Raw genomic sequence first — 19458 nt, forward strand, 5'->3', positions numbered from 1 at the left:
TACAAAGACTCAAGTTGAACAGGAATGTGGGGGGCAGTACAGTATTGGAGAGCTAATCCTAGGATCCTAGAGAAGGACAAAGTAAGAGCAAGTGGGAGGAAACTGCTTAACATCAGGGCTGTCATTGTGGCCTAAAGGTTGATTATTTATTCTTCTGGAATGCAGACCTCCCTTAGTGTCCTATAATCACAGCAAATCGCAAAGTAATGAGTATAGAGAAAGTAAAAAGAATTAAAAAGAAAATAATGGAAAGGATTAGAAAGTTGAGAGAAGGCTTAAAAAACAAAGGAATGAAATATAGGGTTGGATAAAAGAAAAGGAAATAGTTACATTAAAAACTTTTATAGGCCGGGCGCGGTGGCTCAAGCCTGTAATCCCAGCACTTTGGGAGGCCGAGACGGGCGGATCACGAGGTCAGGAGATCAAGACCATCCTGGCTAACACCGTGAAACCCCGTCTCTACTAAAAATACAAAAAACTAGCCGGGCGAGGTGGCGGGCGCCTGTAGTCCCAGCTACTCCGGAGGCTGAGGCAGGAGAATGGCGTAAACCCGGGAGGCGGAGCTTGCAGTGAGCTGAGATCCGGCCACTGCACTCCAGCCTGGGCTACAGAGCAAGACTCCGTCTCAAAAAAAAAAAAACAAAAAAAACAAAAAAAAACAAAAAAAAAACTTTTATAATAACCATATGAAATAGGAGAGGTAAAATAAGTAGTATTTAAAATAAAAAAGTAAAAGGCACATAGAAATATTATTAGTTTATTGAAAAAGTTAGAACCTAGAAATAGAGAATAAAATATGTAATTTTTAAATATGCTGTGAACTTAAAATCTTTTTATGTATCAATAAAAAAGACTAAAATCCTCGCAGCATTCTGTATTTTTCTTACAGCACTGATTATCATCATAATTAAATAATTATAGGACTAAGTATTTATCTCCCCTCCCTGTTTGTAAGTTGCATGCTAGTATGGACTGTGCAGTATTAGCAGAGTCTAGCAGAGTACCAGCACTTATGTATTCAGTAATTTCTTTTTGAGTTAAAAAGAAACAGAGAATGTTAGTTATCCCTAGAAATTTTGTTGTGTGAAATTAGAATTTAAGGTAAGAAACTAAAGAAAGATAAAGAAGTTTTTAAAAAGAGGATAAACTAACGTAGGCTATGAAATAATGCAGAACAGTTAACAAATGTCTCAGCAATCAGAAATGCTAGCGTGATGTTTAGTTTGCTGAGCTTTATTATAAAATATTAATAATATGTGACAAAACCAAACAGTGGAAAGAAAACATGGTAGGGACCTCAAGTCTTCTCTTTTCTTGTCCCTCACACAGAGATACTTGGGACTGAGGCCCTTCTGGGGCACTTTGTGGCTTTCTCCTTGGGGATAGTGCACTTGGAGCTGATTTATCTCCCTTTTCTAAAATTCGTATAACATAAATTTAATCATTTTAAAGTGAGCAGTTCAGTGGCATACAGTGCATTCATAATGTTGTGCAGCTGTCACCTTTATCTAATTCTAAAACATTTTCGTCACCCCCAAACAAGACTCAGTACTCATTAAGCAATTACTCTCATCTCCCCTTCTCCCCAGCCCCTGGCAACTACCAGTCTGTGTTTTGTCTGTATGGATTTTCCTGGCCCCTGTTTAAACTATATCCATTGGAGAGAGAGATGCTCTGACCAAAAAGAAATTATTGGGCTTTAAAGGTCTGGCTAGTACTGACACTCAGAGTTAAAATCTCTTTTAGGTATAAATTTGTTTTTCAAATAGCATTTTTAAATACTTTGTATTAATAGTGTTTATATATGCATTTTATTCTAATTTCATAATTTTAATTTTTTAGTTTTCTATTCTAACTATATAATTCCATTGATGGTTACCTATAGTAATCAGATATTTATGTGTTATTTGTATTTGTGCCTTTCTACATGAAAACAAGGTTACTTAATATTGCACAGTTGACATTTTGGACTGGATAATGTTTTGTTCTAGGGGCTAGCCTTTTCACTGAGGAATATTTAGCAGCATCTTTGGCCTTTACCCACTAAGTGCTAGTAATACCTCTCCCCCATTGTGACAACCAAAAATGTTTCCAGACGTAGAATATCCCCTCAGGGGCAAAATTGCCCCTTGGTTGACAACCACTGCATTAAAATAATTCTTGAGAATTTGGCTTTCTCTTTCAGTAGAAAGAGACAATACATTATGTGTTAGAAACTGTCATCTAAGAGCGATAAAGGAGAATTGCTAGATCACTCATATAACTTAGTCATACATTTTTATAATCTCAGAAACCGTTTTAATTCTTTTTAAAATTTTAGTTTTAAGTTTTGATTCTTTTTTGGGAATACCCTTCTGGCTGATTGTGTAAGGGTCTTTCCTTGTTTGGCTATGCAGTGCTAAAGGAATTCCACTTGATTGCCTAATGGGAAGTCATTTCATGGAAAAAGTAAATATAGCCATATGAGTTTGTTTGGAAATACTTGAAATGTTCTCTTTTAAATACAATGAATAAAACATTAAAAGTTGAAAAAAGAGGGAAGAATGTTTTTACACAAACTTCCCTTCTTTGATGCCAAAAATACTTTAGACAAACTGTCTTCCAGTAGTACCATTTAACTTACTGATAATAAATTAAATTCTCCCTGGTTGTGCTTCCCGCTTGTTTTCTGAATGTGTAAAGGCTCTTTGGTTATTACTTAAAGCTTACTATTTCTCAGTAGTCACAGGTTAATTGAGTTGAATTTTAAAAGGAATATTTTGTTTGATCTAAAATTTGCTTCAAAGTAAATATGTAGCCTAATTAAATATTATAATTATCATCTTAGATTTCATATAGAGTTGATAATTTTTAAGGATTATACTGCTATCCCCCAGTTTTCTAACTAGTTTGTGGTTCTAGTTGGGACTAATAAAATATAATTGGGGCCAAAACTCTGAGGGAAATAAGATGAGGGTGGGATGTTGGTGGTGGAAGATAGCCAGAAAAGGAGATATTTAGTGTCATATCACTAGATATCATTGGTTAGTGTAGTAGAGTTGAGAGAGATCACCTCTCAATTGGGTTTTTACTGGGCATAAAGTATTTTATAAGGTCATGAAAAGAAAGAAAATTTCATAATGTGGAACTTTGGCAGCTTTCTCTGCATGGTAACATTCCATTTCAATAAGTTATGTCTGTTTCTAATGCACAGAAAACAGATGAAGGCCGTTTATATATAATTCTTCATACCTAAATTTTTCCTTAGACATGGAAAAGGGGTATCAGTAACATAATATACTTTTATAAGCATATTGTGATTCTGCTTGGAATGTATTTCATATACACATTCTTATCAATTTTCTTATTTAGGGACTATGTTCGGAGTGAACTGGAGTTTGCCTATGAGGGACCAATGTATTTAGAACCTCTGTCTATGAATCGGTTTACCACAGCCTTAATAGGTAAGTATTATAAAAGAATTAAAGTGTAGGTAGGAACCGGCCAGTCTTACTAACTTACAAAATTCGTGCATACTTATTTTTTTAAAAAATGGAATTCTCAAAAGTGATTCATGGTGACTTTTTCCACATATAACCATTGTTCAGTGTTTTTTTTTAGGTCTTCTTTTCCCCATGTATAGGTTATGTATTTATAGTCATATTGTACATAGCACATAGTCGCTTGCGCTTTTTATAAGGGTTTTTTTAAGTATTTGAGAAGATTAATTTTTAAATAGAGCTAATTATTACTTTGAAAGATTAAAATGAAACATGTAATATCTTAAATTTACTTATTGCTGTTGAAAGCCATGACCTTATTGTCAAAAATAAATGTCTGGAAACATCAAGAACTTGAGATGTGATTGAAATATTCAGATAGTAGAATGTTAAAAATAGAAGTGTTGGCTAAGGCCTGAAAACAGTATAGATACAATTTAAAGTGAAGTACCGGAGCCCTGCTACCAGAGTGTACCATGCCAAAATGCAAAAACGGAAGTGAGAGCAAACCTGTTTTGTGACTTTGAAACTCACCCATGTAGAAGGTGTTAAAAGGCCTAATATTAGAGATTAGAGGAGGGTTTCTTCGGAGAGAACTCTTTTTTTCTGAAATACTTCCCCAGCCCTTTACACTAGAGGATTCAGTGGGGGACCATTTAGGGAGTTATGTGTCTTGTGTAGTGAAGGGGGGAATGCTGTGGACTGGGGTCTGAGTTACCGTGGAACATTTTTTTTGTGTGTTACACTTTTATTTTTATTTTCTTACATTAAAAAACATTTTTAAATTGATTTCTGGGGAACACATGGTGTTTGGTTACATGGATACGTTCTTTAGCAGTAATTTCTGAGATTTTGGTGCATCCATCACCTGAGCAGTGTACACTGTACCCAATGTACAATCTTTTATCCTTCACCCACCTCTCACCTTTCCAGGAGGCCAGAAGTCCACTGTATCATTCTTGTGCCTTTTCAGCCTGCAAAATCTAAAACTATGTTGTCCAAAACTAGCCACATGTGGCTGGTAAGCACTTGCCATGTGGTGAATTGAGATTAAGGTGTGCTGTACGTGTAAAGCACATACTCAGTTTTGAAGACTTGCCACAAGCCAGGTTAACTTTTAATATGTCTTGTTAACTTTTAATATAGATTGAATGTCTATATGATGGTGTTTAGGATATGTTAGGTTATGTAAAATATATTGTTGATCTCACTTGTTTCTTTTTACTTTTTGAAATGACACTAATAGAAAATTTAAAATTATATATGAGGCTCACATTATAATTCTAATCTGATATAAAGGACTAGCAATAGGCTAGTTGCTTGTTGAGTGTTTTGACTGTGGAGTGAAAATGCCTTATAGGGTTTTCCTGTATCTTCTGATACAGGAAATTGTGGAGCAAACAATGTAAGTTTTTTGTGAACTAGACAAGGGCCCTGAAAGTCTGTGTAGGATTTTCTTAGGTCCTGTTCAAGCAGGCCTTTTAGGGGGATGAGAAGTCCTCAACAGGGATTGACCTTCCAGATTCCCAGGAGCTGAGAAAAGAGCCAAAAATGGCCAGTGGAGGGTATACACCAAGCACCAAGGGTACTGCTGCAGGTGAGAGAGCCACAGTGATAGGAACAGTTTCAGAACAACCCATAAAAGTGTCCAGGGGAAAATGAATCGGTTTTAGATACCTCAAGTCTAGGAAGCACCAGTACCAGTACCAACCATATTGTTGTAAGAGTCCAGTTAAGTAGGAACCTGCCTACTTCCCTCCCTCTCCTTCTTCCCTACCTGCTTCAGTCCTGGGTGAGTCAGAGGAAGAAGTGCTAGGTCAAAAAAGAGACAGAAGCCAGCTACAGGCTTTCCACTTCCTCTCCCAATTGCAGGTTTTCTATCTTAAAGCATGAAGGTCAAAATTAATGCTTTCCCTAGAATGCCTGAACTCTAGAGTAAGGGATAAGTCCCAACTTTAAATGTGTTTGAAAGTTTCGGTTATTATTAAATTGAGACAGTAACCTAAGCTAGAGTTATGGGACTTGCCTTGGATTTTATCTAGGGGCAGGAAAACCACTAATCTTCACAGAGTGGATTTTAAAAGACAGCAGAGGACAAAAATAATGTTGCTTTATAACTATGTCGTTATGAGTTGGCATATTTATTAATGGTAACATTCAATAATGAACATATTTGCTAAGTTAGAAAGCTTGTAACGTTTTATTTTATGATGGATATACTTGTATTATAAATATGAAGCATATTTCTTAAAACTCTTCTTATCAGTGGCCATGGTCTTCTGTTTACTTAGCTAAGATTCAACTTTCTGAAGTCCATAAACTATTAAGGAGCATGTTTTCTTCCAACTTTGATTTTAAAATAATTTTTTAGTGTTTTTCTTCATTTTAATAACAAACTTTTTTGAAAATAGGTAATTTTAATATGCCATGATTTCCTAGGGTTGCAAACTTCTTGGAGATATTTCTAATAGTGGAATCCTGACATCTAAAGAGTACATTGGGACTTTGGTTTATTCAGAGTTAAAAGTTGAAATAGGCAAATCAGAAGACAAACAACTTGTTCTTTTGGAACTTTAGGGGAGATTCCACTAACAACATATGACTCCTTCATTCTTCTACCTCAGCAGGAGTAGTCTTCTCTTAAATATGCCATATGAGTCATATTCTTCTATGAAAGAAGATAAAGGAAGCCTGTAACCCCAGCACTGAGCGCCACATGTGCTGGCATAGACTTAAGGGAATTTTCAGAGCTTAGAGGAAGTTTACATTGTGCTCAACAAGGACATTTAAGTTTCATAACTATAAACACAGTGGAAGCCAGATCATTTGGTGGCCTCTTGTTTTCTATATAATTAGGAGTTTTTCTCTTCTTTATGCCTTTATGATTGTTTTTCACATTACTTTAGTATCAGTTTTTTAAAGGCCAAAATTAATGCTTTGTGAGATAAAATACCGTATGTGTTTTATGACATAGTAGATTGTTATAAGTGTTTGGTCTTATGTAAAAATGGTTGACATTTTTGTATTTTTCTAACACATATTGAATTTTCCTTATTCAAAATGCTTGGGACCAGAAATGTTTTGGATTTCTGATTTTTTTAGATTTTGGAATATCTGCTTTATACTACTGTTTGGAAATCTTTAATCCCAAAATCTGAAATCCAAAATGCTCCAATGAGCATTTTCTTGGAGCATCATGTTAGATTTTAGGGCATTACGGATTTTAGATTTTGGGACTAGGAATATTCAACATGTGTGTGGATAGAATACAAACAAGTCCCAAATTTTCATTTTGGTTTTCATTGACAAGAAGTGAGAAAATATGACTAATGATTCTAAATTAATCTGGAAAATTCCATAATCTCCAAGAAATTCTGAAAGAAGCAATGAGAGAGGATTTGTCCAATCAGTATGATGGAACAGGGTGGTACCATCATTAGAATAGATCACTGAAAACAAAAAGTAATAAGTTCTTATACAGACCTAAATATGTAAAAGATTTTGGAGTATACTACAGTGACATTTCAAATTAATGAGAAAGGAGTGGATGAGTCCAGTAGCCAGTTTTGAGATAACCAACTAAACATGTACAAAAAACAAACTTAGATCTTTATTTTCTTATTCCACAATAAATCAAATGTATTAATTTTTAAGTTAAAATTAAAAATTAGCTAAAAATTACTAAAAGAAAATATAGCTATTTGTATAATCTTGAGTGGGGTAGCCATGTAATAAACTATGGCACTAAAGGTGGGTACAATTAAGAAAAAAAATGGTTTGACTATTTTCAATACATACTTTTATAAGAGAATAAAGTTATTAAAAATATTAAGACAAGGGGCATATTAGAAAAATGCAATCATGTGACTAAGGATTAATATTTCGATCAAGCAGTAAGATATGTATTCTAGTAGAAAAATGGGCAAAGAATGTGAACATTTCACCAAATAATTGCAAATGATTGCACATGTTTTTATATACTTATTGATAATGTTCAGTGCTGCTAGTAACCAACAAAATGCCAATTATAAAAATTTAAGAAATATTCCCTGTTCTTCCCTTCTCTAAATTATACTCACTATGGCAAGTTAATAGAAGAATGGCCACATTATACACTGGTAAATTGTTGCTGGAGGGCAGTCTGACAGTGTGTCAAAGTCTTTAAAATTTTTTTTTTTTTTTTTGATTCAGTAATTCCTAGCCTAAGAGAATATTAGGAAATGTGTTCCAGGTAGTTTATACAAGGATGTCATAATGTAAAAGCTTATTCATATAAAGTATTTTATAATTCTGGAATATTTGGAAAAGGCTAAATGCAAATATCATGTCACATACATTCAATGTAACCCAGGGTGTTCTCAGGGGCTACCTTTGGGTTGTGGGGTTGTAAGAGACTGAGAGTTTTCTTTCCCATTTTGTTTCTCTGTTTCTGAGTTTAATACAATGATCATGTGTAATCCCCAGTGAGAAGAATTTGTTTAGTTTTTAGTTTTAACTTATGATTTAGTTATTTGGGGAGGTTTACATGGTCCTCCAAAAATAAAGATTAAAAAATTCTCAGAACAAATATTGTTACAGTATGATCTTGAACAAGTGATTGTATCTTGGATTTTATGCTTTCACCTATAGACCAGAACAGTTACATATTGAGTACCTTTGGAAAAGAAGCTGTGTATAAACAGTAGCAACTGAATTGTCACAATACTGAACTAGACATTGTTTAAAGTTTTCTTCGTATTATACATGCCATCACAGACAACCAGTGGAGATTTATGTTGCTCTTTCCAGATCAGCCCTAAGGAATTAGCATTCAAAATTCACAGAACATGTGAATATGTAATTATAGTCAGATGGAGTTAAAGTTTGATTTAAAATATTATCTATAAGATTTTAGTTAGACTTCTTCAAAAGTTGTGTTACTATCCTTATCAACAGTGTTTTTTGGTTGTTTTTATTTTGTGGATGCCAAATGCTCAAAATTTAAATGTATTCTGTTCCCCATTTTAGGTCAGTTGGTGGTGTGTACTTTATGCTCCTGTGTCATGAAAACAAAGCAGATTTGGCTCTTTTCAGCTCACATGCTTCCTCTGCTAGCACGACTCTGCCTTGTTCCTTTGGAGACAATTGTTATCATCAATAAATTTGCTATGATTTTTACTGGATTGGAAGTTCTCTATTTTCTTGGGTCTAATCTTTTGGTACCTTATAACCTTGCTAAATCTGCATACAGAGAATTGGTTCAGGTAAGACTGACAACCACAAACATGTAGATAAAATTCTACATAAATGTTAAGTACATTAAAGTTATAGTTCACAGTTATGGTACCAGTCATTTTTACAGTTTCAAAACAGCAGCTATTTTCAGCTCAATTAGGAGCATCTGAAAGATTGTTGATTATGTTCTGTTGAGAAGGCAGTAAAGTGAAGTGGTTCTCTTAAAGCAGATTTATCTGAGATCATACCCTGATGCTGCTGTTCCCTAGCTGTGTAACCTTGTGATAATTGCTTTACTTTCTGTAAAACGGAGCTAATGAAAGCTGTGTTTTCCTCATAGGGTTCTGTGAGATTTAAATGAGTTTAGTACCAGACAGTGTTCCATATGTGTTAGCTATTGTAATGAAGACAAAAATAATAAAGAATTGAATACCTATAAGTCAAATCCTGCTTTTTCCTTCTGATTATAGTCCTACTGTGACTACAGTTTCTTCCCTTTGTGCCTAATTGAAACAGAAAAGTTAAATAGTTCGGGGTTATAATATGATAGATTTCATTTAGATATAGTACTTGAACTGACTTTGCCAACATAACATGCTTTTTATAAAAGTTTCTCCCCTACTTTTTTCAGCCTTTGCTCTAAGGTAAATTACTCGCAGATACAAACAATACACATTTGGGAAATAAATATTTCTCTTTGGTTTAATTGATAGTTTGTAGTATAAAAAGTAGATTTTAACCTGACTTGGTATAAAAAGAGAGTGTTAAAATGTCACTGTCTTCCACCTCTTGACTGTGTCCTTAAGGTACAGGAAGCTCTCAGATAGAACAAACTGATACAGCTAAGTGAGGTATTCTCTTATGGCCCCAGGGGCAGATCTTTGAGAATACTTTCTCTAAGCTTTTGGCCTTAGCCTGATTCTATCTTCATCTTACACAGTGATTAACTTGGACAGTTTTCCCAGGAGTAGATCTTCCAGAAACGAGATTATTTCTACTGTCAGTGAAGAGTGGCTTCGTGGGGAAGCAGGACAGGAAGGGTTATAGTTGTATTCAGGGTAAGAATGACAAATTTAAGATACATATTTTTCTTTCAGTTCAGTCTTATGAGGGTTATCTTAGTTTGTAATAAATAATGAATATTCAGTAAATATTTATTGAATATTAAATTATTTATTGAATAACCTCAGCCTTCATTTTTTAATGTCATATTTAGTTGGTTGCCATAAGATTCATACATCAACTAGATGTAGCTGTTGGAAATACAGGTTATAAAATGTGTGACCAGGAAAGAATTAGATAAGCAAGAAATAGTGGTCTGTTTCTTGAATGGAAAGGAAGAAAAGTATTCTCTGCGTCTTAGTGATCAGTCTGCCTGATAATAATTTTGCAGCTAGTTGGGCAGTTTCCTTTTTCTTTTAATCTTTTCTCACTGGGGAAAATAGAAGTTAATAGACTGGGTTGTAGAAAAAGCCTTTGATTTACTGATGAAAGAATTTTAAATTTAGAATAATCTGCAAGTCAATTTATTTTAACTTAATACTTAAAGATCTTTGTACCTTATTGAAACATTCCGGTATCACATTGAGAGATTCCAGCAAGACCAGTTGACTGCTAGATTTTGGTTTTGTAAGCTGCCAGGCAGAATTCCTGCTGTGTTACCAGAGTCTGGTCCTTGACATAGAAGCTCTAGAAACTTGGTAACACCTATGCTCTTAGACTGAATCAGATTCTGTGATTGATTTTTCCTAGTCAGTTTCATAAGAAGAGTGTTTTATAAACTGGAAAACTAATTTAGTGAGTTGCAGATTATTAAGCCTTTTTTTTTTTTTTTTTTTTTTTTAAATATATCCTTTTCCTAATGTTACTACATTTGGCAAACCAAATGGAAAAACATAGCTTGATAAAAACACAGTAGGAGGAAGGGGAATTGATGTGTATGGGAGAAAAAGACTTGCTAACTATCTTTGCTCTGCAAAAAATTTTTCCAGTGATTAAGTACTCTTCTTCATTGAACTGTTTCTCATTTGTGACATTTCTGAATAAACCCTCAAAGTTTTTACTTTTACTTTTTTTAGCCTACTGCCTCAAGCAGTGTTGTATAAGTTCATGCTAGTCCTGATTATTTTGATTAGACATGAGTGTTTACCAAGTCTTCTCAAACTACCTTCAAGATTATTTTGTACTGAGTATGACCTTATTTTGACCTTATCCCTGGACTATTAGGGCAATTTGTTTCTATCAAATAAGTGTGTGTCAAGTGTTAATAATAATGCAAAATCAGTAAGTTTTAAAAAACATACTGTTTGTTAACTATATAGGCTAACTTTAAAGGAATTTAGCTGAAACAGTCTTACAATAAAAGAAAAACTATTTAATGTTTTACTTCTGATTCGATTCTTAAGTGTTTTTACAGTGTTTATTAGATGGTGATACAAGAAGTTTTCTTGTCTTGTTTTTATTTAGGTAGTGGAAGTATATGGCCTTCTCGCCCTGGGAATGTCCCTGTGGAATCAACTGGTAGTCCCTGTTCTTTTCATGGTTTTCTGGCTCGTCTTATTTGCTCTTCAGATTTACTCCTATTTCAGTACTCGAGATCAGCCTGCATCACGTGAGAGGCTTCTTTTCCTTTTTCTGACAAGGTAATTTAATAAGAGCCTATGATACTATGTATAACCTTAGAAAGAGAAAACTGATCTAGGAATAGTAAGTTTTGCAGATTACTTTTATCATTCATGTTACACAACTTCGTATTTTGTTAAGATAGGATTTTCATTCACTGGATTCCTAGGTTTGGCAATGCAGGGAGGTGCTGATATAATAATGTGGTTTATTTGACTGCACTATGGACCAGAGTGTAGCAAATGTTTTGTGGAAATGTACATAGCAAATTGTAAAAGTATTTTTTCACTTTCAAGTTAAAATTGTTGGGTCAATCAGAAAAAAGTATATTATAAAAATAACATTTATCGAGTATTTAAAATGTACCCATACCATTAAACACTTTGCCTCACATTAATCTTTACAGCAACCCTGAGAGATAGGTGCCTTTATTATAATTACCATTTTATAGCTGAAGAAACTACCAGGAATAACTTGCCCCAGGTGACACTGCCAAAAGAAGCAGAACTGGCACTCAGACCCACCTGAGTTCGAAGCCTGTGACTTAGTCTGTATACTTTGCTTATGTCACTGTTGGCTTCAGTATCAAGATAGAGTCAGATAATTGGAGAAATGGGTCTATAATAGTACTTTACTGTCTAACCCAGGGGTGTTCAGTCTTTTGGCTTTCCTGGGCCACATTGGAAGAATTATTTTGGGCCATACATAAAATACACTGGCACTAATGATAGCTGATGAGCTTTAAAAAAAAAAAATCGCAAAACAAATCTCATAGTATGTTAAGAGAGTTTACAAATTTGTGTTGGGCTGCATTCAAAACTGTCCTGGGCTGCAGGTGAGTCAGGCTTGTTCTAACCCAAAATAATTCTAAGACTCAGTTTTTAATATTTAGGGGTTTTTTGTTTTGTTTTGTTTTTTAAAATCTCATGTCATTTGAGTTATTTTCCCACTTTATTGTGAGCTTATGCTAGATCCACATTTGTTATTTTTTCTACTCTTGAGTTTGAATCTCACTTTCTCAGAATCTAGTACATGAATATACATCTTGGTTCCCTCACTCATTGTCACTTTAAAAAGTAGGGATGAAAATCTGTCCTCCTATAAAGTAAATGTAGGTAGATAACAGTTTTAAGTTCTAGTTAATAGTCATTGTTTCTCAGCCATCCAATATGATGGAAGACTGTGTACTAAGTGGTGTAGGCTATGAGAAATTTAAGACAAGTTTAAATTAAGATAGTTTACTATCCTTAAGGAAAATGTTACAAGGAAAGCATTAACACAGATGTAAATAACATTAAAAATATACGGGACAAAAACCTGTTTTAACAAATAAGTAGGATAAACATACTGGTACTGAATCAGATTTTGAACTTTCTAAAAATGAATAACAATTATAAGTAGCTTCTATAAACATACAGTAAGTTGATGTCAAAGTCAAATACATTTTAAGGATTAATTTTGTATTAAGCAAATTTGACTGCTATTTGTTTTTGATATAAGTATTATGGAGGTTTTGTGCAAGACTTTTTTTTTTGAGATGGAGTCTTGCTCTGTCGCCCAGGCTGGAGTACAGTGGCACAATCTCGGCTCACTGAACCTCCGCCTCCCAGGTTCCAGCAATTCTTCTGCCTCAGCCTCCCAAGTAATTGGGATTACGGGCACACACCAACACACTTGGCTAATTTTTGTATTATTAGTAGAGACCATGTTCACCAGGCTAGTCTTGAGGAGCTCCTGACCTCAGGTGATACACCCACCTTGACCTCTCAAAGTCCTGGGATTACAGGTGTGAACCACCACGCCCGGCCTGCAGACTTTTAAAATGACCTAAAACGTAATTGAATTTAAAGAGAAAGAGACAGTTCTGTGGTTAGGATAATAACCTCAGTGTGGGACTGAATTGGTGGTGCTTTAAACCAGATTGTTACCCGCTGCAAAGCACAGTAAGATGAGGTATAGCATAGTGCGACAGGCTTAACAATTCACTAAGCCATGAATGAATTTGGACTTGTTTACAAAGAAAATAATATTGGAATATTCTGTGAAGTTCAGATATCTTGCTAACGTAATTTTTTTTCTCTTCTTTTTCTATGCATAGCCAGGATAGATTGCCTTTTTTCATGATAAGAATGTTATAATTTGCTTTGAGAAGTTCCCATATTGGTTCTTTCGTTAATTTATATCTCTATAAGAGTTGTTCTCTGTTCTTATTTATGCTTTTGTGTGCTGCGTAATGTTTATGTTTCTTTGCCAAAAATCAACTTATTTAGAAAAAGGGATTGGAAGCTTACCAGAATACCCTGACTAAACAAACACACCAACCAACAAAAAAGCACACAAGATCAAACTGCAAAACAAACAAAAAGTTTTTTTTGCAGCCAGAAAGTAGAAATTAAGATTTCATAAAAATGAGTTACTGAATGAAGAGAGGGCAAAGAAAAATTTTATAAATTTTCTAAACTCTTTCACTTCCCCAAAGCTAGGTCGAAACCTTTGGTATTTAGTATGATGTCTTTTGAAAAATAGCACCACATTTTTTTTTCTAAAATAAGATAAAAGGAAAGTGCTATATTTGAATATGTAATTAAATCATATTGTGTGGGTGTAAAATTTTCTCTAAATGTGGAGAAAGGTCCATAAAAATAGAGAAGTAGTATGGACCTTTGGTTAAATTTTCAGTCTTTTTCAATGAGAATGAAGTAAAATTTTAGTTTGTTTTCAGTCATGATTCTCATGTTGTAAAATTACACACAATTTGTTTAAAATTGTTACTACATAATGATTTCAGTGTGAAAATGCCAAACATTTCAGAAATTAAATTTGTAGGAATGTTATAAAATTAATGATTTTTTCTAGTTATTAGCCACCATGATTGGTGGATATTTTGGCTCCTAACAGAAAGTCAGACTTTTTTCTCATCATAGTGTACATTGGTACCATGTAAAATTAGATGCTTTCACATAAAAACCAACGTATAAGCAATTGTGTAGGAAAGATAACTATATAGAAGCATGGAGCTGCGTAGTAAAGGGCAAGCAAGCATTGATTGCCTGAATGAATTCCTCATCTATATAAGTAAAATTCTTCTTTGAATTTTAAAACTTAAGATGTAGATACTATATAGGGGCTGGGAGCATTAGCTCAAGCCTGTAATCCCAATACTTTGGGAGGCCGAGGTGGGAGGATTGCTTGAGGCCAGGAGTTTTAGCCCAGTTTGGGCAACATAGCAAGACCTTGTCTGTATAAAGAATAAATTAACCAGGCGTGGTGGCACGCTCCTATAGTCTTAGCTACTTGGGAGGCTGAAGTGAGTGGATCGCTTTTGCCCCGAAGTGCAAGGCTGCAGTGAGCTATGATTGTACCACTGCTCTCCAGCCTAGTGACAGAGCAAGACCCTGTCTCAAATATATACATACATACACACACACACACATATATATATGAAAGATATGGTGTGAATGCTAAATCCATCTCATTAGTACATAATAATACATGTATTTATAAAATACACATAAGTTAATATCTAAGTTCAATGAAAATATTTGCCGGCTCTAGTAGTATCATAGCAAACTTTTATGTTAAAAATTAATATTAAAATTATTTTTAAAGTCTTGAAGTGAATTCTTGGGCATCTTTGGAAGTAACCCCTTTTTTAAAAATGCGTTTGTCTCAACCTAAATTTTAAAATGCCAGTCGTATGTAAGATACTGATGGATTAGGAGGATTGATACACCCTGCTCCATAGCAGTTTGGTCAAATAAGGAGTTGCAGCAAGTATTCATATTATAATGTAGCACAGTGAACAATTTGAATAGCCGACATTTTTCAGGAAGAACAGTGGGCAACTGTACAAGCTTCTTTTGAATACTTGTCAGCATGCTAATTATATATTTCTTAGATGTGAAGATTTAGGCTTTTTGAATTTTACTGCATTTGAAGATGATAGATTATTAAAAATAAGACCTTGTTTCAGATCTGGTGCTATGTGGGTTTGAAGATGAATAAGATGGTTAAATTATTAGTGGAGTAATTGGGTGATTTCACCTCAAATTTTGGTTTAGGATGTTTTAATTAATGAGGATCAGATCAAGCTTGGTGGTTATTTAAAGGCCTCGGATGTTTTTACTCCAAATGGAAAGTTTATGTCTGTTAATTTCCCCTTCTTTTTTTCCAGTATTGCGGAATGCTGCAGCACTCCTTACTCTCTTTTGGGTTTGGTCTTCACAGTTTCTTTTGTTGCCTTGGGTGTTCTCACACTCTGCAAGTTTTACTTGCAGGGTTATCGAGCTTTCATGAATGATCCTGCCATGAATCGGTAAGTTCTTTCCTTGAATACTTCTAGAAATGTAAATACTATAGATAACTCGAGGAAGTAATGATGAATTTCTTTGGCTGATGAATTTTAGAAGAAATGGAATTGGAGAGTTTTTTTTTAATGGTTGCAACATTTGGGTTAAAGTACTGTGAAAAAATACATTTGCATGTTAAAGAAAGATGTATTTTTATTGTATGTATTAATACATTATGAATATTGGACACCTTCCTTTCCTAGATTTCTTTAAGAGATTTTCAGAAGCTTGCTTTCTCCCATTTGAAGTTTAACCCTGTTAAAATCTGATTTCTATACAGTTTTGATATTAATATCTGGCTTATTAACAAAGTCGGGTTGGAAAATTTCTATTTGTCTTAGAAGTTATTATTTTTGCCCTCATCGTGTGGTAAAATAATAGCTATTATGCCTTTGCACGTGTAGTGATATATATGACTGTTTCATTAATGTTATAAAGTTAATATACTGATCAGGTTTTTAGTCTGAATTAAGTCAGAATAGATTTAAAAATACGTAACAAGAGTCTAAGACTTTGGATTATTTTTCTCTTTGAATTAAATGAGATTCAGATTATTTTATGTTTTCTGAAAATGTATGCTTTTTTTAGGGGTATGACAGAAGGAGTAACGCTGTTAATCCTGGCAGTGCAGACTGGGCTGATAGAACTACAGGTTGTTCATCGGGCATTCCTGCTCAGTATTATCCTTTTCATTGTTGTAGCTTCTATCCTACAGTCCATGTTAGAAATTGCAGATCCTATTGTTTTGGCACTGGGAGCATCTAGAGACAAGTAAGAGGCCTCTTAATATTCTTTAAATTAACTCAATGTAATATTTTTTACATGCATTTGTTGTCTAAATATTTAGGGAATATTTAGAGACGAAAAATGGATATGGGTAATTGGTATTAGCTTAGGTTAATTCAACAAGTTGATGTTTTTATTTTTCCTGTATGAGGTGTTTGACTTATTTGACTGTTGTTTTTTCTCTCAAGATTTTTTAGTTAAAAATCGCATCAAAGGCCATGTAATTATAAGTTAACTTTTTCTGCTTCAGATGAATTTAATACTTTTTATATTTGTCCAGTTTTAAAATTAAGAGCATAGAGCATAAAATTTAGTCTAGCATAATAAATGTAACAAATAATATGTAATTTTATTCTGTGTAAATTAAAGGAGAGAAAGCATCAAGTGAAATGCAAATGAAGGAGAGGAAAATAGAGGCTCTCAGGTAATCATAAAATAGACATTTATGGAAAAACAGCCTCATTTGATGGAGTTTTAGACAGTTTCAACTGACTGGATTATAGGGATTCTTGACAACTTATGGGACCAAATGAAATTAATAGTTGGATTCATGTACATCTTGCATTACAGTAAAATTTTAAACTCTGTATATTTTATTGATACATAGTAGTAGTATATATTTTTGAGGTACATGTGATATTTTGAGAGCTGTATACATTGTATAACGATTAAATCAGGATAATTGAGGTATCCAGAAATTTTTGTGAGGGATAAAAGCCAAACTGTTATTTAGTTCCTTAAAGGTACAGTCTTTTTATTATAGTTTATATAAGGAAATTCTGTAAGGAATTTCTGAAAATTCGGTGTCACTGTTTTTTTTCTAGTGCTCTATCCACATTCTGATTATTGATTATAGAAATACATCTGAATTTATTGCTTCTTTGGTAGCCTTTTATGAGTGAGGGAACTGCTAATATCTTGGGAGGTAGAATTGTATCAGCTGATTTCTAAAACATTCCAAATTAGCATTTGAATTATAGTACATCCAATTCATCTTTGTATCCTCATAACACACACCGCCAAACATTCTATAAAATTTTCTCAAGTGGTAGGATGGCTGAAAAATCAGTTTAAATAAGCTCAGACTCTCAGACATGTTTCAGATCTTCTTAATCATCATAACTGATCGTAGTTATTTCACATTTGTTTATGAGGTTTAAGGTTTCTCAACTGAGGCATTTAAAATGTTGAACTCAAGGGTGAGTGCAATTAAATAGCCACTTAGTAGATCTGAAAAGTAGATTTCTTTGACCTAAGTATAATTAGTATTTTGTCATCTCTGTCAATATCATTTGTTATTAATCACACTAATTAGTATATATTGATAAAACTAATATTTGGAAAAGAGAAAAATTGTGTTGCTGTTGTGGGTCTTCCCAGGATATTGAACTATCCTCACTACTGGCTTTCTCCAAAATTAGATGCAGAGGAGAAGTAGAGAGAAAGGAGCAAACTGAGAAGTGTTGTATGTGGGTTTGGGGTACTTCGAATTGGTGTCTGTGTTATTCCTTCTGGCTGCAGCTGCATTAACCTGAGGCAGGAGAGGCTGCCCCCTTGGCTGTGGGAGGAAAAATAGACATGAACTGTTCCGTTCTGTTCTTCCCTCCCACCATTGCCTACAGTAATAAGAGAATAACCGCCAGCTACATGCGAGTACTTTTTAAAACAAATGAAATAAAGTTAAGAGAAAAATGCCACTTACCACAACTGACTTAAGAACTAAAAAGTTGAATAGTTCTATAGCGGTTAAATAAATTAAAGCAGTTGACAAACATCTTGAGCCAGATGATATTACAGGCAAGTTCTACCAAATTTCAAGGAACAGTTATCCCTATTTTATTTATTTATTTATTTATTTTTAGAGATGGAATCTCGCTATGTTGCCCAGGCTGGTCTCCTGGGCTCAAGCAATCCTGCCTCAGCCTTCTGTGGAGCTGGGACACATGTGCACACCACCACACTTGGCAGATTATTTAAAACAAATACTTTCAAACTGTAAGAGGAATACCTCCCAATTCACTCTGTGAAGCCATTGTAATCCCAGTATTGAAATAAATCAGGCAATTTGAGAAAAATAAAGTATTTCACTCATAGCAGGAGTTTTACGAGGCATTTGTAATGTTGGCTTAAGGTAGACCAGTGGAATAGAAACCCCAGACTGACCCACATATGGGTGGAACTCTGGTATGTGACAGAAGTGGCATGCCAGATGAGTGGAGACAGGTGCTAGTCTATAATGAAGCTAGAAAAACACTGGATTCCTATTTCGCACTACAAACAAAGTAACTCCAGTATGTTAGGGACTTAAATGTCAAAAACCGAAAGTTAAAATTCCACTGAGATTAGTGTATTTTGGATGTTTGAGTAGGAAAAAATTTCTTAAACTGACAGAACTGACTATGGAAGACCGAGTTTGACTATAACTATGAAAGAAAAGATTAATACATTTAACTATTAATATTAGAATTAATAGCAGTTTTTAAACCTAAAGATAAGTTAGAAATGGTCATTACAAACTGGAAGAAAGTATTTCTGTATGTACTCCTGATCAAGAATCGCTCCTACACATCGGTAAGAGAAATGGACACAAAACATGATAAGGCATTTAGGAAAAGAGAAGACAGGCAAACATGAAGAGAAGTTCAGCATCATTCATGACAAGGGAATTGTGAAGGCCACAGCGAGATACTGTCTTACACGCAGTCAAATGGAAGAAGGAGAGAGAAAGGGGAGGGAAAAATCTGCCAGTACCTATGATGGGGGAAGTTGCAGCTCTACAGGATATCATCCCATGGTACTGGTGAGAGTGTAAAGTGGTGTAGTCACTTTGGAAGAGAGTTTGGCATGATCTCCTTATAGGTATATATTCAAAGACTCTTGCACGTGTACAGTAGGAGACATGTAGAAGAATGTTTGTAGAACAGTTCACCTCACCAGAAGCCTGGGAACAACCCAGATGCCAATACAACAAGAAAGTAGATGATAAAATGTGATAATAGTCACAGTGC

General features: G+C 34.3%; 1 protein-coding gene across 8 annotated transcripts in view; it reads left to right on the plus strand.

Annotated features, from left to right (window-relative positions):
* Positions 1–19458, plus strand: part of LOC105482352 (ring finger protein 145) — a 107903-nt gene that overhangs the window by 80617 nt on the left and 7828 nt on the right. For all 8 annotated transcript variants that reach the window (XM_071098133.1, XM_071098131.1, XM_071098134.1 and 5 more), the window contains 5 exons: positions 3352–3443; positions 8487–8722; positions 11160–11335; positions 15490–15630; positions 16253–16435. In XM_071098133.1, the coding sequence (XP_070954234.1) occupies positions 3352–3443; positions 8487–8722; positions 11160–11335; positions 15490–15630; positions 16253–16435 (828 nt within the window). The remainder of the gene's footprint in view (positions 1–3351; positions 3444–8486; positions 8723–11159; positions 11336–15489; positions 15631–16252; positions 16436–19458) is intronic.

Source organism: Macaca nemestrina, chromosome 6, assembly GCF_043159975.1.
Source record: "Macaca nemestrina isolate mMacNem1 chromosome 6, mMacNem.hap1, whole genome shotgun sequence".
NCBI classification, from domain to species: Eukaryota; Metazoa; Chordata; class Mammalia; order Primates; family Cercopithecidae; genus Macaca; species Macaca nemestrina.